Here is a 24,422-nt window from a genome sequence, read left to right on the forward strand (position 1 = left end):
TTGTCCTATGCAGGCTGGAAAGCAGGAGGGCAAGAATTCTCCAGAGCAGTAACCTCTCCCTTGAGCAAACACACACACCTCCAACAACAGAAAAACAGGGACAAACTGGAGAAGCTATCCCAGCTGGGTATTATAATACATGTGTTGCATAGGGATGTGATGGTTTATGATCAACTGCTTAAGTTTGAAAAGCAAAGTTATTTAACTATCTTACATAAAATTACAATAAATGGAGTGCTAATATTTTGTGGAACAAAAAGCTCCAGGAAATCTGATACTCACTCTGTATTAAGGCATAGAGCAAGCCAGATTCTGGTTTTGTTACCACAAGTGGAGCTGGCTAAATCTCCTAAAGTTAAAAGGCTCTTGATAGATTTTCAGCCTGAGAATAAAACGGCCTGCCCCTTCACATCAGCATGCTAACCGGGATTTATATTAAAGAAGCTAAAAACCAATCTGATTTTCCAAACATCTTTCGCACGCAACTTCTAACATTTTAAAATGAGTCATTGCTGTCATGGGCTAGAAGACACCTAAACCTGATCCTGTGGATTCCCCTTATTCTCTGCAGACACTCAGTAGTGTAGACACTATACTTCCACAGCATACATAGGCTACAGCAGCAATAACTCAGCAAGGTCGTGGAGATCATGTTTTGCCTTTTTAACCGCCTAAAGGAGGTTTTGGTTTTGCAACTCACTTCCATTCTGCTGAATTAGGATTCAGTCAGAGGAGCACTGAATGCTGTTGTCTCCCTTTGATGTAAGCAGGATGAAACCACTTGCAGGACCTGATCCTTAAAAAAGAAAGGGGAAAGCAAGGGATGAAATCCTGGATCCTCCTCTTATGTCAATGGGATTTCTGCTCTTCAGTAGTCTTGTGCACCAATTCACTATTCACCTCTAATACAGTATTTTTGGGGCCTTCAAAGTACTCCTGTATTAGCCTCCACCATATAGTTAATAAAAATGTCAGGAACTCACATGCAAATGCTTAAGTATTCCACTTAAAACTGCCTCAGTCTCCACCTGTACTTACTTTTGGATGAGAACTGCGCAGACAGTCCCACCAGGCTGAAAAACAAAAAAAAGCAAACTGTTTTCTATGGAAAAGCATGCTAAACACATTGATCACCATTATTATAGACAAGATTGGCCTCACCTCACACAGGAACCACAAGTTGTTTCAACAGAAAGAGTAAGAATTCATAGGAAAAAGGAATTCTTTATTATACAGTTCTAAGTGACCTCAGTTTCACATCATGGAATTTAATTTAGTTCTTAAAAAAGAGCAACACTGCATACAGAATTCTTTAAGCAATTCTTACAAGATCACTAGTTGTGCCTTGTTAACTTATTTTGGCTATTTAAATGTATCTCAATGTCTTTCAGGTGCACTGGGATTCAGTATCCCTTTACTCTTCATCGTAGAAAAAGACACATATAAATAATACAACGCATAGCTCAGAAAGTCAAGAGGAACTGTTACATCTTTCCTGGTGCACAACCTGCCAGAAGTTCTTTGGAATTTAGCTGTACTGTTAGAACTCAGTAGAACATCACTGAAATAAGGAACCTTAGTGTTATCCCACAAAGTACAGTCTGTTCTGTTGTGTTTGTGTGATGGGAAGAAAGGTCAGGGGGAAAACCCATATGCACCAATTCTGTAAATGCACAGTGAAAAGCCACGCTCACAGAAGAGTCAGTGCAGCATGGAAGTGATCTTTCAGGAGTGGATCTTGTGACATAAGGTGGAGCTTAAAGGAGCAGATTTGAGGTATATCTAACTGGAACTACAGGTGACCAAAAACAATAGTAAGGATCAATGGTGAATCTTCACTTTCATAAAATACTTCATAGTGATTTCACTCATCAGGATTCCTTCTTTTCCTCTACTTCTAGCAGCTCATCAAGGAATTCCACAACTTCACCCTAGAAACGATTAAATTTAACAGGAACAAGTTAACCATGTACTGCAAAATCAGTGACAACCATTAACTATTTTAACCAAAGCATAAACTGTAGTAGTGTGTCTAAGTACTTTTTAACACACTTCATACAGAAGCCAGAACAGCAAGCCTATAAAATGCAGGTAAACGGCCCATAGAGGTGTAGCACAAGTACTTGCAGGGACATACAGATCTTAAAAGAAGGAAATGTTACACTCACAACAAATCCTCTTTTTCAGGTATTTAAACAGACAAAATTCTCAAACTCAGAAAGTAGAAGAAGAAATGTTTAAAGCACCTGTTAAATTAGGAAATTGTTAGAATACCATAAAAGACTAAAGGATTTTAGAAAGCTTCAAAATTTAAAGCCAAAGTGCTTTGCAGAACTGTAACTCTGACTTTGCATCTGTCTGCTGTAACCATTCATGTCCTGAAACAAAAATGTAAAGAACCAGAGACACCAGAATATCTTCCACACTGGAAACAAGTATGTTGGATATAGACTCAGACCAGAAAGATATTGTATTTACTAGCTCCACTCTGGTAATACAGGGTACTGACACAATCTGACTTTAAACTACTCCTAATGTAGTTCTAGGTCCTATACCATAGTCAAATGTCTTCCTGCAGTCAAGCCTGAGTACCCTGGGATGATACAGCCCCACCGGCTAGAATTTACTGCTCTGTCAACTGAGCTACAGTAACTGCTACAGCACGTTTTTGCCTAGAAAGGTATTCCTTAGGAAGACAGCACCTTGCAGATATGTAGTTTGAGTCCCAAAATTTTAGTTTTCTTTCTATTCTGATAAGGAAAGGGCATTAAAACCTTTGTCAGTAAAAATAATATGAGGAAATAGAGAATTGTCTGTTTTTAATACAGCAATTGTATTATGCTCATGGTGATTAAAAACATTAACATCACATTTTTCAAAAGTATGATTAGCAAGGAGAGAAATAACGAGAACCAAGCAAGCAAAAACAAAAGTGGGAGGAAAGCTGTCTGAAATAACTGCTGCTCTTGTGCCCTGCTTCACAGCTCCATCTCAAAAGGCTGCTGAGTTTTTGCAACTTATGAAGTGGTTTTAGCAAGTCCTGAAGGACGGCAATTTCTTTTTGCTTTGAATTTGTTCAAAACATCTAAGTATCCGATTCAATAAAAACCATGGGAAAAAATGCCAGCACTTTCATATTCCCTACTTGTCTTACTGGTTGCAGGAAATCTGGCACTTGGAAAACAGGAATTTGACATTTCTGCACGTTTTCCTTTGTTTGAAGTATTCTGATTGCCCAAGGAGCCCAATCATGGAAAGAACTCAAAACCACTTCACAAATGGACAGGATAGCCACTAGGTCCAACAGTCACTATACAAGCAGTTGGAAGATACAGAAACAGAGGCCCAGGGGACTTCTGGTCAAGTTTTATAGCACAGCTCCTAAAACTGGGCACAAGCATTTGTGTGCCTCTTGAAGGACTACAGACAGGCAGGTCCCATTAACTCTGAAGAGAGTTAGGAGACTGGGAATACAGGTGTCTACTGCAGGAGTCCCAGACCTAGTTCAGACTAATTGCTTTACACCTCAGGATCACAGTTTAACGAAAGAATAACAGACAATAAAAAGGATTTTTGCCCTCATTCTACCTGCAAAGACAATCCTTAAAAAATACAGAGTCTGAAAGGCACAAGCATCCAACAAGATGACCCAGAATAAGGAAATATAAGGAAGACATGGGGATTTCAATATTGTACATTTGGTAACTCAACCATACGGAATCTCAATTCAATTCATATTATTGTCACGTTCATTGGTAAGATAGGCTTTCAGGAGGCACAGATCACAAACAGAATTCAGGTTTTTTAATTCTACTATGTTTTCACATCCAGAAACATGTGAGAAGCCCAAGTTTTAAATGGAAAAGGATATTTAAAAATTGACTGAAATCTGAATTCTCTAGAGCCTGAAATTGGTCTCTAAGGGAAAGCATGTCAGAAGCTGTTGTGCTCTAATGAGAGGTACTGTGGAGTAAGACAGGTTGAAATATGGCGAATATATAAAAACAGCTGCCCAAACAATATATATACAGAAAATACACTGTAATGCAACTGAGTAATTGGCTGGATGCTGGTTGTATTTGAGAAGGCAAACCCTCCAGATTAAAGACAAACAAAACCTGCAGTCAAAATACTTTTGCCTGTGCATTCACAGTCAGAATGTAAAACATTTGCAAGTTGTCCACAGTGTGGTTGGCAGCCTAATGAAAGGTGCTAACACTACATCAGAAGAGCTGATCACATTGTCACACTAGCAGCTATGACCAAATTGACCAACTGTCCTTGCCCCATTAGCGCTCACTTGACACAGGCATTCTGCATGACTGAAGTCAGCAAGCATTTCAGAGGTGTTCACTCCAGGGAAAGAGCCTCTTGCCCACTGATATCTAATAAACTTCATGCTGGCCTGCAGATCTGGAGCCCAAAATTATTCTCTGATATGACTTAACCATTCTGTGTGATAGAGTTCCTCCCGCTATCTGGAATGCTATTTGGCTCCTACCTACCTTAATAGGAAGGACATCAAACTTTACATGCAGTAGTAAAGAAAATTTTACATGCAGTTGCTGCAGCTACTACACAGGACAACAGCCACCCACCAGTAATGCAGGTTACACAAATATGCTGCTCAGACACAGTGCTGATGTAAATCAGAGTTGAGCAATATATGGCCCAAAGCGTGATGTAGCTGTCTGGCCAGTAGCTAGTAAATCAGTATGCGAAGTCTGACTAAGCTGGGGGAAGAGAAGGATTTGCCACCAGATCAGTACATGCCTGATAGGCAGCCAACTGGTCACGTCCTCATCAGCAAGCTGGCTCTCAGTCCACAGTCCTCACCCCCTGGTTTGCAGTGGAAGCTGGGTACATGCTACAGGTACAGCAGCTCTGCCAGCACCCCATGACCTCCCTTCTCTGTGCTACTCACCTCTTCTTCCCTCTCCCAGTCCAGGGACAGTGAATGGAAAGTGGGAGTGACACAGCAAGGATGTATGGGAAAAGACGGGACAGGTATAGCCTGAAATATGGGAGGCATGATATCGAACAGCAGAAGGGGAATGCTCTCAGACTGGTGTGAGTGGTAGGAAGAACCAGAGAAGCTGATCTGATCAACTGGGGCCTCTAATTATCTGCCATATATGCAAACTGAGCAGCCTCGGCTTAGATTAACAACTGAACAGAGGCACAAACAGAAAGAACAAGTTTTGTACCACAGTAACTAATCCCAGAAGGTTTTACAGAGGGTATGTGAGTAGGTGGGTTATAATAAAGCATGATTTTAAAACACAGTTCTTGATCAATTCTGAATAAGCCAACCCAGGCTACTGATACTGGTGTGCTATTACAGCATTTGAAAAAATAAGTGTTAAAACGATGAAAAATGCAGAAGTCCTCACTTACTACTGCAAGCGGAGTGTCCAAGACCATGGTACACAGCAGGCCAGGGACTGTTGCCAGCCCTTGCTTATGCAACGTTAAATGCTGCATGCACACACACAAAACACAACCTTTTAGAGGAAACATCCGTCCTTTGGAAACTCCTAGCCAGCTATTAAAATAAATAGCAAAAAGGAAAAGCTACCAATACATGGCTCAGGTACAGCCCACTTGAGACTGACAGTCCAGCACCAACTCTTCTTTTGACAGCAGCATTTCAATCTAGTTGCAAGCAGTAGCAGCTGTACTGACAGATCAGATGCTTTGCTGTTAGTTGCAAAGACTAAGCACTGCCTTCCACATAGAAAATATCAATCATTCATGGGTCCTTGTCCTTTCTCAGGGTGAACTGGAAAACTTCTGGGGAAAAAAAATAGCTTTCTTTTTTTTTCTAAAAAAAAATTTTATTATTTGAAATAACCTATACATTCCGTGCAGAACTGTTGATAGCATTTCTAATAGGGCCTCTGTATGCACTGCAGTGAGTACTGTTCTTTAGGGAAGTAGAAGAAAATATTAAGACAATAGTGTTCTACAATTAATTAGGTTCTACATAAAAGTATTACTATAGACATGCCTCCATGTGTGATTATCAGTGGATGAGTAAGAAGCAGCCTTTATCCTAACTCATTCAACAAACCTTGGGAGACAACAAAAAGAGCAAGGAGAATTAGCTGGACATTTGTTTCCTTATGATCTACGATCTAGAAGGAAAACATTTATCCCACAAAATGTCCCCAGCTGTCCTTCACAGCAAAAACTGAAATCTTGCTACAGTTGGAAGATCTTAGTCACTGGAAACTTGTTCAACAGTGAGAGTAACAGATTTGATTCCCTTATGTATTGGGCCATGGGTGAAAAGATAGTGGTAGGGGAAAGGGTTGCAGGGGTAGCATGTATGAGGAGAGGTCAGGGCTGCCCTGTAACTAATGAGCAATTGTCCTATAACTGTCCCAGGGACTAATTTGAATAACTAATGGGAGTAGCGACAAAGAGTTAGGTTATGAAAACCAGCGGACTTTGTTCAAGGAGGAGTAACCATCTTGCAAGAGGGAAGACAAAGGTTTGACGTGGACAACTGTAGAGGGTACGTGCTCCATGGGCCTGATAAGACCTTATAAAGTGCACACCCCACAGTCTTCCGCCCAGTGATATTTTGGGTCACACACATTATTTTGGGATAACAGTAAGGCATGTGTCAATGAATGGCTCAGCCTGAAAGGTTTATTCAGCCTTCGACCAAGAAAAAGTTCCTTGATCTAACCTTCAGTTAAAACATGAGAGTTCACTGTAACCACCTCAAAGCCTTCCCAGATCTTCCAAGAGCAGTACAGACCAGGCTGGACATTCCTTGCATTCTAGCAATGGGGAAAAAAAAAATCCCTCAATTCTTTGTGCAGAGAAATTATTTGGCCCTTAACCTGTTTATTTTTCAAATACCTAGTCCACAGTGCCCCACTGCCACATGCTTTTAGGTGGGGGTTTTCTTCAATATTAAAAGAGCTTATTTGTTCTTTACATGTATGTTAACTGCTTTCTCAAATATTTTTTCATTTCATTTTTATTGATACAGTCTGAACATGTAACTGTTCTCTTCCCATACACTATGAGAGACTGCAGCACACTGCAGTTATTACAATAGTACTTTATAGTAATCCAATAAATATGCTTTCCTCTTAACGTTTTTATAATGCCTATAAAACACGAGTCAGCCCAGTTTCAAAGCAACTTCAACACTGCTCCCACTGCACTGAAAACAGAAGCCTTCTAGTGGCTTTGTTTCTGAACTCCACTTACTCTCTCTTGCTTGCTTTATGCTGCATGCAGAAGCTTAAGAAAAACTGCGCAGGTAAAAATTCCTCCTAATGTCACAACTTAGGGACGTCCTGCCATTTTAGCCCAACCATGCAACCAGCTTCCCATGGAAGGTGGTTTAAATGGAAGAAGAAACATCTTTGACCAGGATACATATTCAACGGTAAAGAAGCAAGAGGGGAAAGCAGGAAGGTTCTGCAGGGCCAGCCATGTAGGCCATATCTCCACTACCAAATGATGACAAAAAAAACCCACCTTCTTCCTTTAAAGTATCTTATGTTGAACAAGGACCATAACAATGCCACTCAGCTGCCAACCCCCTCCGAAATGGCTGCCACCAGCTCTTCTCAGTGTAGTGGTGCTATTGTAGCTGTGTTGGTCTGAGATTGCAGGCAGGGCAGGGTTTAGATGTCTGCAGTTACAGCCTGCCATTACAAGCACACTTGTATAGATCATCTGAATGTAGGCAAAAAGTGAGTTAATAAAGCTGAAAATATGGTGTTAGTGATTCCCAAGGAGAAAAATAGGCTAAATTCAGATCATTATTTGCTATAAGTAGTCCACTGGGCCCTCATGCTTTGATGTAATTCCACATGTTCTTTTTCCATCAGTCACATTAGTTCAACACTTGCTTTCCTTCGCATCACACTCAAGAATGGAGCATTTGAATTTCAGCTACTGTACAAATGGACACACACATCATATACAAATAAAAAGAACAAGATGGCAAATAAAGTGGGTCAAAGCTGCCAACAGTTTTTCACCTACTGATCAAGTACTGAAAGAAAAATCACATTGTGAGATCATCTCAGCCAAATACTTGTGGTTCTCATGTAATCTAGAACAGCTAAGTAGCTATCCCTGAAAATAATTATAAATGGAAAATCCTTAAGAACACTGATTTTATGGGCCAGAAGCATGTCTCATACAATTAGTGCAGAGCTGAAGTTACATCTACACTAGCTGAGTATCTGGCTCTTAACAGCATTTCCGCTTGCTATTTAAATCTGTGCAATACCAGGAGTTGTATCTATTAGAGCCTTCATGAATTACACATCTGAACAGGAATCCAAAAGCTTAACAATCCATGGCCAGCTAAGGTGACAACTCCGTGTAATGTTCTTTCAACTTCACTGTGGAAAACTGTAAGGGTATTTCATAATAATTACTTTAAAGAAAAATTAATTTGTAGCTAGTTGGCACTCATGTTCTCTGTCACCTCTGCTGTGTTAAATGTTTGAACTGGAGTTTTTCATTTCCTTGTGGAAAAACATTAATAAAGTAACATGAACAGGACAGTATTTCTTGTAGTGACATATGCAAAAATCATTACTGCATGTTCCAGCCTTTGCAATTATGGCCATGTATTATTGGAAGAGGCCACATGTTCTCACTCACTTTGCTAATTGGATTTAAAAAGACACATGGATGATATGGGAGCACTGAGAAGTCTGAATAAAGTGAGATTCTCCACTTGGAAATGCTGACATTCACATAGGAAGAGATCCTTTTGCCACATAGGATCCTTTTGCTTCACTCAAGGAAAGAGAATGATTTTCTTCTGCAGATTATTTTTGAGCTTGTTGGCCCACAAGCAACTTCACAGACAGCAAACTTGAACTACAGAGACACACAAAAGGTATGGCCTATGGCCCAAGATGCACATGGTTTAGATAAACAGTGTACTAAAAAGAGAGGGTTGCCTTCATCCTTAACTTTTAATAAAGCTTTTACTGTAACACCTTATCTGGGTTTTTCAGTTTTCAGCATTCCAATGGAATAAACTTTTCAATCTGTGCCAGGAGAAATATTAACAAGAAATTCCACTTCTGCTACCAGGTCCTGCCCATACAGCAGAAACTGGAAGGTAGCGCTTTTACCTTTGTGCTATTCCTGCTCTGTCTGGACTCCCTGGAAGGCTCCTGCAGCCAAAGACAAGTTCTGGTAGCCAGGGATTTATGAGTTCACTACCAAAAGCCAGAGCCAAGCCAGAGGCATGAACAGCCTCCATCCCTCCCAGGTTCTTCAGCCCTAATAAGGGAGGGCACAGAAGCTTTTCCCTGGGAGAAGAGTATGGTAACTTTCCTATTATGATGAGAGTGTGAGATAGGGATATCTGTGGCACTACTAGACCCAGTAATTTTGGTTGTTTAACCCAACAATTAATCCAGTGTAATGCAACTTCTTTGTCACTTCCTCAAAAGTTTAATTGAGGTTTTAATTTTGTACTTCTCTCCTGCAGATTGCAAGGTCATGTATAACTGCATGGGTGAAATCAGCTACAGGAACAAATGCCAGCAGATAACTGCTTGTTAATTCTATACACAGTACTTGAGGCTGAAGATTGTTTCTATCCCTCCTTCTAACAACATATGGGGAAAGCCCTCACAACAGACTGCTTCTCCCCTTCCTTAACTACTCATCACTATGTTTTGAAGCAGCAGATATGAGAGAAGAACTACAAATTAAGTTTATGCCCAACATAACGGGCAAAGCACAAACCAACAAGGGAATATAGAAAGTGCTCAAGAATTTCACACCCAGATGAAATCCATACAGACTAGTCCTCATCTAAGCTTAACCTTATAACAAGCTTATGAAACTGTCTTTCACAGTTTTATCACAATGGAAAGTCTTCCTTAAGTCTGGTAACCTTGCAATGGAATTTTATGTATAGGCTTGTTTTCAGGTCACTAGCATACTGAAGGCAGCACAGACATGTTATTACTTTTGTGCTATAAAATATTATGTCTCCCTATGTGCTGGATAACAAAAATTGCAAAGGTGATTTCATTTTTTAACATAAACCATCCTTCTCTTTCCTAACTAAAACAGAGCTCAGCTGTGCTCATTACAAGTACCCTGCCCCATGCCAAACTGAGCATAGCTCTTTGCCAATGCCAACAATGAACTATTCCATCATTTGAAGATTCTTCTCAAAGCTTTAAATGAACAATTCTGAAAACAAAGCAAAACAAAAAGGCAACCCAAAGCCTCCATGACTTACACTTTCATTTCAGCTGTGGGAGACAAAGAAATGCCCTCTCAACAATTTAGCTACTTTCCTTGCTAAAAAAAAATACATTTAACATATTTCCAGTCTAATAGTAGCCATTTTAAATGTCTGGAATTCCTGGACAGATAACATAAGAAGCAAGACTGGGTGAGCAAACTGTTACTGTGCAGGAAAAAAACCCAACTGATGTCAAGATTTCCTTTTGATAAACATTAAGATTCAGGTGGTTACTTGTGGACAAAATTGTAAGGATCTTTAAATCTAATTTAAACAACATTTCAGAAAGAAACAACCAGAAAGACACAAAAATAAAACCAAAGAACCCCCCAAAACCAGAAAAACATTAGGTTTAAACATATATATAATATATATATATAAAAATATATATACACACTACCTCTCTGCCCCCTTGTGTTATAGCTTGCAAGGTGGATTTCTGTTTTGTGGGCTCAGTGTTACATTTACCTTCGTGTTAATACTATCCACACTTTTTTAAACCGTATGTGATGCTCTTCTGGTTTTTTATATTCCGTTTAAAAAAGACAAAACCATGATAAAATGGTCATGCTTACAAGAAGATTTTTCCATAGTAGCTAAATCCTGGGATTCCATCTATGTATCATCTTCACTTTAATGTGATTGCTGTTTTTTGACCTTGGTTTCCTTTCTAGAAAACTCACCTCATCATCATCCATCAGATGTTCCTTTGCAAAGTCATACATTTCCAACTGGAGCGTGGTTATGTTGTGGTATCGAACAGCCTCCTACCAAGAAACAGAATATCCACATTAGGGTAGCAGGACAGGGGAGTGTCATCACATGTCACCTGAATATACTCCAGCAAAGTCAGATCCAGACTTAGTAGAAGGTAGATCCGGGGGGGGGGGGGGTTATAATGTTTGTGAAAGGAAACAATAGAACAGCAAGCGGTGTATCCAGTGTCTTCTGTGGACCTTTCAAAGCGCAAGCTCCATCGGTGTCAGAAGAACAAAGCACTCTCCTCTTTCTCACGTTTCAAAGCACTGGCAAGTCTGAGAATAAGGAATGAGACTGCCAGAGCTGAGCAGCAGCCTGTGCCTGCATTCCAGCAGGCTTTGGATGCGAGAAAGCTTCTGTCTCCCTGTGCTCTGGCGTATGGCAGCAGGCAGTTCTGAGAAAAAGAGACACTAAGCTATTTTGCATGATAATGGCTCACCCCAGCCTGAGTCTGGGCTAGGGAAATTCTCACCTGTTTGTTTAGCTCAGTCACCTACCCTCATATTTGTGAATACCAACAGTAATCTACTTTGATCATCCCCTTTAACTCTTTTGGGGGAGGAAAATAGGAAACTTCTCTTTCACAAGAACATCTAAAGCTTAGTGATAAATAAGAAAATAATTGTGCAATGACTCAAATGCTGCTCCTTAGACATAGAAAATATTTTCTTTGATGTATAATCCCAATTCAGTTTATAAAATCTGGTTACACATATTCCATATACAAAAAGTGAATAGTAGCTTTAATTAGGACTATAAGGTATCTTGATATACAGGTTTTATCAGATAAATTCAGAATCCCACTCATATCCAGCAAGTTGGTACATACAAGTCTAGAAAGGCACATAAAGCAAGGATGGAGAGACCACAATCATTGCTGGATGGCCTGATGTTTACTGTGGGCTCTTTGCAGCAAGTATTCCAGCTGAGATAATTAGATGCAGTATGGTCCTGGGCCTTTTCCCATCCTCATCCACCCAACTATGCTCTAAAGTAACTGGAAAGTAAGTTCAGCTGGCGTTATCATATCCAGACACATTTCAATGCCAAAATAACCTGAAATAACAACCAAGTGGGCATGTCAGCAACTAAGTGATTCCCAAAAGCCTAAATGTTACTGGAACTATCTTTACACCAGAAGATTTCAGGGAGCAGCTGCTTCAATCATCAAGGTAGATAAAAATATACATATGCATGTGTCAGACAAGTACCACTGTGAATTTACTTGTCATCATATTATAACCTACTGTAATATATGCCAACACAAAAGACTATGACATTCACTGTCTACATTACACAGTACATCTCTGTGTACAACTTTTTATGTGGTTTTAATAAAACAGCATGTATTTAACTCCAGAAGCAAGATAACCCCCACTTTCCCAACCTCTGACCCACTGAGCATCAGGAAAACATCTGAATGTGTCTAGAAGGCAAATTAATTAATTCACCTACCGATCTGGGCTGAAAATCCTCCTCTTTAAGTCCCCATTTGTCTTTGTGGTACTGATAGTAGACCATGTTCTGTTTCATTACTTCATCTTTCTGGTCAAACAAAAGGTAACTAGCAGCACAAGCAGCTGCATTCTTCATGTCATTCACTAATTAATAAACACACACACACACACGAAAATTCAGTTAAGGTAAATGAAAAAATTCCTACTATTACCAAAGCTCTGAAAAACGCAGATGGAAACAGAACCCATTTTATATCTCCCCACCAACAAAATTGCTTCCCAGAAAGGATACACTATTTTCATGCTCTGAAACAGGTTTCTGAAACGTGATTCAAAAATGGGGACTTAACTGATGGCTTTCTATGAAAATCCTAACCAAATATCCCAGTACCAGTGAGGTATCAGCCCACTCTGGGGCATTTATTACAAAACAAAAACACACCGTCCCCACCCCTACAGCAAAAACATAACCCCACTTCTTTGTACAAGAATTGACAAAGAGGGAAGAGTCAATGTGTAAAATGTGCAGTCAAACAAGATAAGCAGAAGTCATTAATGATTTGATGCTACATGGCTGAATGTGTCTTCCCTTTGACGCTGGAGCCTGCAGCAGTAGCTATAAGTGCTACATGTGTCCTTTATAGTGCAAGTGGTTCCTCAAGAAACTGCAAAATTCACAGTTATTTAACTATCAAGTAGGTAATCATTGAGCATCAGAACACTAGAATTTCTGTGAAGTGGTCCCCCTTTTGCTCAAAATCCATTTAGCCCCATAAGCCCCATTCTAACAGGACTGTAAGTATCCACTAGTGAAAAGTGAATGGTATTAATTACTCTCTAGGTTTCTCTGTGGAAGAAATGATGAATAGTAAACTGAAAATTGAGTATTTATTGAATAGAATGAAGTGTGTTGTGTTAAATGTGTTGCCTTGAATCACAATCTTTCTTTTCTCTGAGTAAGTTATAAGTCTAAGAAAAAATTTGCTAGAGCTATACATTCAGCTGCTTAGAAACCATGTGGGCCTGACAGCTTGAACCCTATGGCTTTTTGGCACAAATCACACTTGTTTTGTACATAGATGTACAAAATGAGTCTGTGCCACTGCACACATTCCAATGGAAGTGGTTGGCACCCTAAGATGTCTTGAGTTACTTCAAAAAGGCAGAAGAATTGGTGCATCATTTAAACATCTAAAATACATACTATGAACATTTATAATTTATATGAGCATTTATCATTTCCACAAAATTATAAAAGTTCATATAAATTTACACACAAGTGTAAAGAATTTGTGCTGGCAGTACACATCATATAAAGAACAAATGGTAGTGATGGATCAGACCACATTTACTCTGTAACCACCTCATTTTTCCAGCACCCAAGTGGAGACCAGTCACAACCACGCATGACTTAAACCAGAGGGGCCTGACGTGGACAAAATCCTTATGGGACTTACATTCAGCAATTTATTTTGTCATGGACGATTTTATGAGCATGGGCTCTATACATAAGGTTTATCTTCCATGTCTGTTAACTACAGTTACACAAGGAGAAAAAGACGCCAGGCAACTCAGACTTTCTGTCCCAGAACAGGTTAAAATGCAGATTCTGGAGGCTACTACTTACATTGTAAAGCATTATAACTAGAGGAAAAAGACTATGAATGGAAACTGCCCCACATCATCCCAATGTTATTTCAGCACATTAAAATCACTACTTACATTTATAATAAGCAAACTGCAAGTAGTGGTACATGGTGGCCACAAATTTCTCAACAACAAAGCCTCCAATAATGGGCGTCAGATTACTCTCGCACTGTACTTTGCATGCAAGAACTTCAACATAATGATCTAAAAGGAAGAAAACAACACGGGATGTGAACACAGCACAGTGAATCATTATAACCCCTCCCATTGGTACCCATTAGCATTTCGCCTTATAATGCTCTCCTGGGTTCTATGCAGCTGGATCTTGCTGCTTGGAAGTACTGAGCATCTACAGCTCCATCTGAAGTATGCATCAAGCACTGGTACTTAGCACTTCGGTAAAAATCTGGGCGGTCTGGACTTGAAATGATTCAAAGCCGCAATCCCACAGCACTAGCAGTAAGGTTACACTGACACCTACAGGCAGTCTGTGGCTGCCTACAAGGAATTTCGAGCAGTTTTGGGATAGATCACATCAGGCACCACCACCAAACAGAAGTATTTTAAAGCCTTAGTTTCCCTGTCAGCCACATTGGGCAGGTGAAACCAAGTTATCTAAGCTTACGTGGCAAGTCTCTGACCAAAGCAAAAGAACAGCAAAGGGCCCTTCCTCTGTTTTCATCTCTGACAACTCCTAACACGAAGAATGCTGAAGCTAACTAAAAATAGGTGGCAAAATGAAATTACCAGGCCCATCTTTTACAAGAACTGTGGAATCTCCAAACAGAGTAGTATTCAATTCTAGCCAGGACATAAAGCTAGAAACACAAGTCCCTCAGTGAAGTGACCCCATGCAGCGAGGACAGCTGGCTTCCAAATAGAACTCACTGCTCAGGGTTAAACACGTACCTAGTGCAAGCACCAAATACTTGTGGTTATCTTTTCTTGCTGCATTTACTTCTGCATTAAAACCCTCAAAGGCAGAATGCATCTCCAAGGAGCAAGAGCACAGCTCTGCCCAGGCAGTGCAAGTAAATATGAATTTTCCTATGTCAAGAACAAAATACTTGAAATGTATGCATATGCTCATGATGACATCATGCAGCATCTCCTACTTTTCCTTCTCACCACTATTGCTGGGAATTGTCCTTTCCTTCCAAGAAGGAAGAGAAAGGATGACAGCAAGTGCCAATCACAGCTAAGCATGGACACTGTTGGCTTTGGAGTCATCCTGATGTCAGGGCTCTGAACCACTGGGAAAGAAGGCCTGTGTTTCAATGCTTTACCACCTGTGATTGGACCTTCACTCCTTATCTGCTGTCCTAGGCAAATGCCTGCTTGGCTCAAGAGTAAAGCATTGCTTAAGGAACAGTCTGCAATAGCTGTTCCAGTCAGCTGCACTGATGGGTACCAGTTCCACACTGAGAAACTGTGAAGCTGCTCTTGTACTTCACATCTACATATTATGTATTTCACAAATCTTCCCTCAGCAACACATCTGATGGCTTTCGAACAAAAAGTTGGGCTGGTTTTCCTTCTGGCAAAGCAGAAATTCTGTTGCATTTTTCATGTTTTTAAGTCTGTTGATAAAGCATGCCAGCATTCTCCACGCAACATTGCCAGCAACACTGAGCCTGGAGCACTGAAGAAATTGTTTCTTTTGCTATGAAAGAGCATAGGAAATGAGTATGTGTCAATTTGACAGCAATCAAAAAAGGTGGTATTTCTTTTCCTTTGCAAAGCAATTGATTTTTTTAATCTACACACTAAAGAAATTTTAACTGCTAGCAAAACTGCTGTAGGAAAGATGAAAAATAGGTAACAGAAATTTATCATGTTTATGAGAAAGCAGATACATCTGACCAGTGACACATAAAACACAAAGCAGATTTTGAAGGCAGGCTAAACGCTGAGCCTCAAAGGTATCAAACTGATATTGAAATGTTGGTCAAGAGACCTGTCTGGATAACTGTTGCTACCTGGATGGAGTAGTTCTCATTACTTACACATCTGTTATTCTGGCATATGCTTAAAATTCCATGTTAAAGTAAAAGCTCTCCATTCTGATTTGCTGACAGCCCTCCTTTATCCTACTGGAAAGAGCAAACCAGAATTCAAGCAGTTTTCAGTGAATCTAATAAACTCATGTTGGCCCAAACTGAGCATGGTGTAGCATGTGCATTTCACGCTGCAAACTGAGAAACAGGACTCTGGTAGTCAATCCTTTGGGAAGAGCACCTTTGGGACATCTTTCCTTATTATTTCCTAACTGCTCACCTGCAATGGAAAGATAGAAGTCTTTAAAATCCTTGATCTCTCGGGAACCTTCACAGGTTGCTATACAGTCATCATAGGCTTTGAAGAAATCAGGAAGAGCCAGTTCCATGTCCGAGATAGATGTTCTCCAGTTGTCACCATTGTATGCTCTCACAGCCCTGACAAAAAGATTCTGGAAAATTGGCAGGAATGAGAACCAGAAGTAACTGATCTGTGGAAATTGGTGTGGATATTCAAATACAGAATGCATCTGTATGTCTGAACTAATATAGAAGCTATTATCCGACTAATGTGAGGACAACAGATATAAATGATTAATGGCTTTTACCACGTATTTCTAGAGAGCAGAGTACATAATTTTATTTCAGATCAAAATAAAAGCCTGTTGGACAGCAGTAAGAGTGTGAATCTAAACCACAGGTTTTGACAGACATTTTCAGTTGAATATTTAACACCAAATGTCCAGCTTATTTTAAGCTTTGCCACTATACCACATTTGAGTAACTATGCACCTGCTTAGCTCCAGCAGTGACCTGCATGTAGCAGCCCCCAGGTGTGCCACTATCTATGATTCATTGTGACTCATTAATGAAACAGTGAAAAGCCTGAAAAGTGAGAATTACTGACTGCATCAAGAAGGCAGAACAGAGATGATGGAGAAGACAGGAAGACAGAAAGGAAAGTAGGAACCAAGAACATGTGAGCAAATGATATTCTTGAATCTCACACAGTAAGAGGAGTAACTGAACAGTTCCAAAAGACCAGACTCTGAATAAAAAAAGCATACCTCATAAGGTTTTGTCTCCAAGTCTTTAATATGCTCCTCGGCATCAGGTATGCTTTTATAGTAGGCCATATTTCTTTGCATCATTTCATCATCTGGATGCTTCAGAAGAAATGTGTGAGCTGCTGCAATTGCTTTTGGAAGATTATTAGCCTAAACAGGAATGGAGAGAGAAGGAAAGGCAGGGGAAGAAAGGTTAATTGGAAAAAAACAGTTCAAAGTTTCCCAGTTTCTGTCAATGAACTTTCCTGCAAGCCTCTATATTCCCAAACTTACTTCTACTGAAACCAGTCTCAGCAGATACAACAGTACAGTAAAACTGATGTAATTTTTCTCCATTTTACTCCTAGCTGCATCATTATGAACATTTTGTGTGAACATATACATTTGTATTAACTTATCAGTGAATAAAAACCCGGCCCAGGGAGCATGAGTGACCAGGAGCGCAGCGAACAAGACATGGCATGACAGCTCGCATGGGCAGGTGAGCAGGATAGTGAGCACTAGCCTCAGGACCAGAGCCTGGTCTGGGAACTCTGCTCTGGCTGCCCCAGCAGTGGCCAGCATCAGCACCGGAAAGAACTGATGTGAGGAGAGGCTGCAGCGCAGAGCTCAGGGTGTAGCAGGTGCTGCCACTGGCCTCTTGAGGCTCGGTGCACCCTTGCGGGGGTCCTCCTGCAGCAGAAGCTGAGCTATGGGATGCTGTCAATAGGCTAAAAGATGACAGGGAAGCTGACAAGGCACAAGATTATACTGTTTCTCCTGTGTGGGATTTCTCTCACAGCAATTACTGATGCTAAGCTCTGGATACTGGATAGAGTCATCACTTACCATGTTTATGTTGCTTATTTGCTCAGTGGCACACAAAACAATACTACAATAATCTATCTTCCTGACAGTGTTACAAAGTTAGAGCAAACAACAGGGACTTGCTCAATAATTGTGTCCTAATGTGATTTCCTGTACCCATTTTTAAACCGCATTAGAAATACTTTGTGAAGTATGCATTCCTTATTTACAACTGCATGTGCCAAATGTGCATGCACTTCTGTGTGCATACATTTTTTAGTTTACATATAGATACATATTTTTATAAACTATATAGTACATATGCACATATTTAGAAAGAGTGACAAAGTAGAAATCTTAAATATTTGTGAAACATTACAACGCTTTCCCTTATAAGCCAAGATCCACATAAACCCATTCAGCGTACTGTGATGCATGTGATACAGAGTTCTACCTCTCATCTAAAATAGCTTCTGGAAGTGTACGTCTAAAACTATGAGCAAGAATCACAAGCATACATGCGCATGCTTTTTCCTGTCTTCATCCATAAAAGGTGCCCTTTCATTTCAGAAAGAAACTTGAGAGACAACTACCAGAAAGAAACGACTTCAACCTTAACATGAGCTCTTGCTGCGGTGCTGCTATAAGTGTCCCTCCCAGCACTGGAGCTCTGCCAGCTGCCCTTCCTGGCTGTCCCAAAACTATGTGCTTCCAGTCGTCCCAGACAGCGCTAAAAGCAATGGGAAATTTCAGCTGCACTTTCGTCAAACACCAGGTTTCATTTGTGTTTTCATTGTTTCATTTCATTATGCTTTAACCCTGTTCGTTGGTAGGCTGACAGGCCTCTCAGTTTTGCTTAGTCCATAATTCACTCTCAGTTTCAATTTTCACCACTAAGAAAAATAAAAGTTGTGCAGAAACACATTCCTAAGTGAACTCCATGGCTACAAGAAAGCTCCCTCCAGAGGAGCACGCAGCAGCATACAAACATCTACTCCCAGGATCCAAGACGTGGCAAAGTTTCACTCTGGAACATGCCTCAATAAACACACGGTCACTCTAAAAAAATGACATAAAGCATTTCCCTCTTCTTTCTTTCTATACTATAAAAATCTGCTGGGGGGCTAGGGGGTTGGGAAAGTGACATTCCTTTATTGAGAAAACCATCAGCAGGGAAAAAATCCCTTGTACATAGCAGTTTAGCCCTAGAAGGCCCACTGAGAACTCCCTCAGTGAGTGGTAAGGGCTCAGACCTGAACTGCAACCTAGTAAGAAAGACAACATGAACAACTGACACTAAAGGGGAAACCCACGAAACTGCACCTCTAAAACCTACTGCAAACAGAATGGAAAAACAGTTTAAAGGGAGAGGGAGGGGTTTCTCCCATTTCCCTCTCACATTCCTATCCACCAGTTACTTAACCGTACCAGAAATGGGATGTAGGAACAATTTTTGCTGTGATCCATAAATTGCAAGCTTTGTACGTGCCACAGGGGGGAATGAATGGTTAAAGATAGACAAGAAATGGAAACATCTGTGCTGATGTCATTTTGGTATCCCTATATGGCTTTGAGAATGGGAGGAGTGCCTTTGCACTCTACTATTCAAGAGAAATGCCCCCAGTTTGATACCTTCTACATGTGCAGAAGCCTTAATGTATAAAGTTAAGTTCTTCCATATGATCTTAGGGATGGTTTTAAACTCACAGAATGACACTGGTGTGATACTGTGCATGTGGATACTGTTTCTATTTTTATGAGGACACATTTCCTTACAACTGTTTGTGTAATTTGGAAAAAAAACTGAACATTTTAACAAGAAAACAGCACTCCTACGAGTAAGACACAGATGATGAGTGTTAAGAAGATGAGTGCTTTCAAGCAGCAATCTCAAAAACAATGCACAAGCATACAACCCTATATAATGTATACTGGGATATGTTTGGAGTAATTGCCTGAAAGAAAACAATCTAAGCAAAATTCGGCTTGTTTTCTTCCCTCCCCAGAAATCCCATTTATTTGAAATGCAAGTAATCGCAGTACCTAAGGGGATGGTGTGAAGACAGACCCTGATTTAGAAAACAGAAGAGGAAGGTGAGGAGGGACAGAATTGTCAATCAGACCCTGGACAGGAGGATGACAAGTAGGTAAAAGAACGGGATGAAATCTGTTAAAACAGGTGTGTGTCCCCAGCCTTGGCTAACCCTGGAGCAAAAAGTAAACACCATTCCAGGCCTAGCATTAGTGTCACACTTCAGCAGCCACATTTCCCTTTATTCCTTCCTGTGGCTGCAACAAAACTGTTGTTTGCAGGCATCTGGTTATCTGTGAGTCACAGGCTGGGAGCTGCTGCACTTGAAACAACTGGACCAGAAGGAAGTAAGTGAGGAAGATGGACATGCTCAGGGACAGAAAGCAGCAAAGAGTGCTTGCAATAGCAGAGTAGTGACATGAAAACTCTGAAAAAGGTTTTAGAGGTTAGAAACAAAATAAGGCAGATAGAAAGAGGGGCAGGCGTAGAAAACCCAACTACAGGACAAGAAGGCAAGATTTAATGGGTGCAGGTCTGAGAAGAACTGGAGGAGCTAATCTAGGGGATGTGGTGGATGAGTTGGGAAAAAACTGGTGAAGAGTGAGCTGGATAGCAGTATGTGGGCAAGCAGGGGGGACAGACAACACAAACACTGGTCCCACTGTGGGTTACACGAAGTGCATGGGAGGAAGGGGCTTGAAGATAAGCCCAGAAGACAATGAAGTGCAGAGTCCCAGAAGGGCAGGGACTAGGAGGCCAAAGCACAGACAGAAAGGGAGGTGGCACAGAAAACTGGCAGCTAAACTGATGTGGAGAAGGTGATGGGGAATTAGGCTACAGCCCAGAGCAACTGCTTGGAAGGCCAGGCAAGAGGTCAGGGGCTTTGCCACGAGTGGGTGCGAGGCATCCACATTCAATGAGGCTCTGCAGGGACGGGCCACACTGTTCCCCTCGCTCCACCGCGACACTGCCAGGCACGTTTGGCTTACTTGGCTTGGCTGGAAGGTGGCAGAGCACCAGGCAAGACTTTGGGGAGACGCAGGCAGGGCAGAGACACAGCAGACAGGAGCTGAGGAGGGACGAAGGGCCGGGCCTCACCTTGAAGTAAGCGAACTGCAGGTACTTGTAGGGCTCTCGGCGCTGGAAGTCCTCGAGGAGGTCGCGGCCGGGCTGGGCCTGGCGGAATGCAGGCAGCCCCTGCTTGCAGCGCCTCAGACACTGCGCCCGCCGCAGCACCCCGGACAAGAGGCGCAGCTCGGCCAGAGCTCCCCCGGAGCTGGCGGCAGCGGCAGGGTCGGCCACAACAGCGGGAGGCTGCCCGGCGGCGTGGCTGCAGTTGCGGTGGCAGAAGGCCTCGCTGTCACGCAGCAGGCGGTAGAGCCTCATGCTGACCTCCAGGTAATTGACGCTCTCGGGCCAGTTCTCAGTGCTGTACTGGTCCAGGCCGTAGCGGTAGGCAGACTCGAGCGGCATGAGCTCGTCCCGCGGGAAGCTGCGAAAGCTGTACCGCTCGTACTGCGCGCCCGCCGCCGCTAGCAGCGCCGACAACGCCAGCCACAGCCACATCACCGCGCTCCGGCCGCCCCGCGGCCACCACGTCTCCGCTGCAGGAAGAGGAGAGCAGCGGGACCAGGGGAGGAGCCGGGGGAGGGCTCGGGGAAAGCCAGCCCGGCCCCAGACGGGGAAACCGGCGGTGGGCGAAGTGGGACTGAGGCGGGAGGTTTAAGGCTGCCGCTGGCGCCCCTCCTGGCGGGGAGCAGATTGCAGCTGCGCCACTTTTAAGGTGCCCCACCTTGGAAGCTAAGCAGGGGCGGCCCCGGTTACTACTGGTGGGATCCCGCCCCGATTACCTGCTTGCTGCTGCCCCTTTCCGCTGGGTTTCTTTCTCCCTTTCCTCCTTGCCCTGGATTTCGTCGTCTTCCCTCGAAAGCCTCCTCGCGCCCGAGCTGGGAATCGGCCCCATGACTGAAAAGAGGCGCAGGGCCGCCTGCCACCTCCCTTCTGTACCTCCAGGGGCGCGGTCGGCAGCGGGAGCAGCTCTGGTGCGAGCCTGTGGGCTGGGAAATGCATCTTCCACCACGGCTCGAGGGGTGCGAGGCTTTGTGGCACTGAGGAGGTAGCGGGTGGGGAGCAGGGGGGGCTGGTTTCCTCCTGAGGAGCCACAAGTCCCCGAGCCTGAGCTGGCTGGAACGTGTGGTATCCTGTGGTGGAGAGGGCAGGAGCAGGCAGGCCGGCCGGCCATTCTGTGAGGGGTCAACCTCCATAGGCTCACCTGCCACAGCTGCTGCTTCTCATCAGCCTGCTTCTTTTCTGGAGAGGTGTTCTTGACAAACTTCTCCAATGTGAGTCCGTCCCATGGGCTGCGGTTCTTCACACTGCTGAGCTCGGCCTTTGGTGGTGGCAGGTCTGTCACGGAGCCAGCTGACACTGCCTGCACTGGAGCCTTGTCTCTCCTCCTGTGGGAAGGTGCTAGAAGCTTCCAGAAGTTTCCTTGTAGAAGCCCCTAAAGAAGGGGGCAGGAGGGCAGATGGAGGGTGATCTGTTTGCATATCTCACTGCTGACCAAAATCCTGCCTCTGTTCCATTTATCAGCACTCCTTTTCCAAAACATGCGATATTATGAATTTACAGCTAATCTCTATGCTTAGGGCACACCTGACACCTGGTATTGCAAGGAAACTGGTCAAGAAACAAGTTCATTATTTTCCCTTGCTGATGGACAAGGTAGTATAACCAGAACTGGAGGTACTGCAGCTTGTAACAAGGAGCAGTGAGTATTTGCCAGTCTAAACCATTATTTTTCCACTATCCTGGACAAAGATCAAGGTTATTTTGTGCTTATTTAAGCCTGAGTAAGATTCCCTAGATGTGCTTTTACAGGAGTAATAACAGCATTCATCCATATAGGCCTACAGGAGTAATTTTTTATAGAACTACCTGCTTTTTACTAAGTCCTCGAGACCTGTGGAAATGTGGTCAGGTCGTTTCTCTCTGCACCATTTCCTCTTGTCACTGGTTATTTTCTATGCTGGGGAAGCAATTGAAATTTTTATGCAAATTACTTCTAGAGTGGATTAACGAACAAATGGGTGGAGGTTACAGTGCCAGGAACTTGCCTCAACAATACTTAACAGCTAATAGACAGTCACTTCTTGTTAGAAGAAATGTTATCTTGAAAACCTAACTGTTCTGTTGGCTATAGAAAGCAAATTTCCACAGGTAGAAGAATTTTAGTTGGACCATTTTTAGGAGGAACCAGGAAAGACAGAGGGAAGAAAGCTGGCTCAGAAGCATGTCACATTGCTTCTTGGAAGATGTGGTTATTCTTTGAGGTACGTGGCCTGTTTAGAGTCACACGTGATAATAAGAAAGCTGCAAATATGTGCCCTATATGCAAAACAAAAACTGAAGCCCCTTTCTCCAAAGAAACACTGCACTGGGAATAGCCACGATCTCTGGAGAAGGGAACGCAGGCTGTCCTGTTGTTGTGGCTTCTGAAAATATCAATGAGATATTCTGCCAAAGGTAATTTTCTAAAACTGAATAACTGGATGTCTTGAGGGCTTCCCCACCCCTGAGCTTTATCATTTAATCCTAAATGTAATAAAGGGTTATTCACAGTCAAATATAATCTGTATTTAATACCTGCTCAACTCTTAGATCCTGTGTATAAAGAAATTACAGGAAGTACTGTGGCATTGTGTAGCAATGTACTGTGTTCAAAGTGCTGTTTATTCTAGCAGCTGACAAGTTCTACCAGTACTCAGTAGTGGAAATTTTAAGAACTTCATAAAACTGAGCATGCTGCCCTCTAAACCTGAGCTGATAGGGCTGAGCATGCCACAGGCATTCTGTGAGCAGCAGAAAGTATGAGTCATGTTTGCAACATCCTTTGCCCATGCGGATTCCTGGAATCCTGCAAGATAGGAATTCCTATGTTAACTTTCCCTTCTGTGGGAACCTTAATAGGATCTCTATTTTCTACATATTCACCCATTTTCTATACTGTTAGTGTCTCAGAGATTTGGCTGAAGCTGGGCAAGGATTTCAAAAGCATCCATGGTAGAGCAGACAGCTTATTCACACCGATTTTCTTTCTGTAGGAAACTGAACTAGAAAGAGCTAATGCTTGTCTACTTTGGCGTACACACCACTGGTAGCAGGGACTGCAGCTTATAATTCACAAGTGGGGATGGCATAGCCTGGGACGGCAGATTATCAACCCCAGCTGTCTGCCTAGCACACAAAAGACCAAGCTGTTCATGAGACAGCTGTGGAATCAGTGCCTCTTACTGAAACTGACAACCATTTACAGCACCATCCTCTATATGGGGTTCAGATTCTTCACAGAGCATCTCAGCTATCTGGAAAAGTGGTGTCAGAATGAATTAGGGCTTGCCACCTCCTTTGCCATAC

The 24,422-nt window shown here is 42.3% G+C and overlaps 1 protein-coding gene across 1 annotated transcript; it reads right to left on the reverse strand.

Moving 5' to 3' along the window:
- Positions 1–1,253: 1,253 nt before the first annotated feature.
- CRTAP (cartilage associated protein) lies at positions 1,254–21,592 on the reverse strand. The gene is made up of 7 exons (XM_080611805.1): positions 21,105–21,592; positions 17,189–17,338; positions 16,402–16,573; positions 14,200–14,328; positions 12,476–12,621; positions 10,945–11,028; positions 1,254–1,931 (listed from the first exon to the last, which is right to left on the reverse strand). The coding sequence occupies exons 1-7, from the start codon at positions 21,570–21,572 to the stop codon at positions 1,872–1,874; spliced, it is 1,209 nt and encodes a 402-aa protein (XP_080467931.1). The 5' UTR covers positions 21,573–21,592; the 3' UTR covers positions 1,254–1,871.
- Positions 21,593–24,422: the final 2,830 nt, after the last annotated feature.

This window comes from Psittacula echo, assembly GCF_963264785.1.
Source record: "Psittacula echo genome assembly, chromosome: 2".
NCBI lineage: Eukaryota > Metazoa > Chordata > Aves > Psittaciformes > Psittacidae > Psittacula > Psittacula echo.

What these genes read in the sequence shown, in the direction of transcription:
- CRTAP (XM_080611805.1), bottom strand. Translation starts at nt 21,572, where the DNA reads ATGTGGCTGTGGCTGGCGTTGTCGGCGCTGCTAGCGGCGGCGGGCGCG. An exon ending in TGCAGTTCGCTTACTTCAAG is followed by an intron (nt 17,339 to 21,104) that starts GTGAGGCCCGGC and finishes ATTCCTGTTTAG; the next exon opens with GCTAATAATCTTCCAAAAGC. An exon ending in TGGAGACAAAACCTTATGAG is followed by an intron (nt 16,574 to 17,188) that starts GTATGCTTTTTT and finishes CCAATTTTCCAG; the next exon opens with AATCTTTTTGTCAGGGCTGT.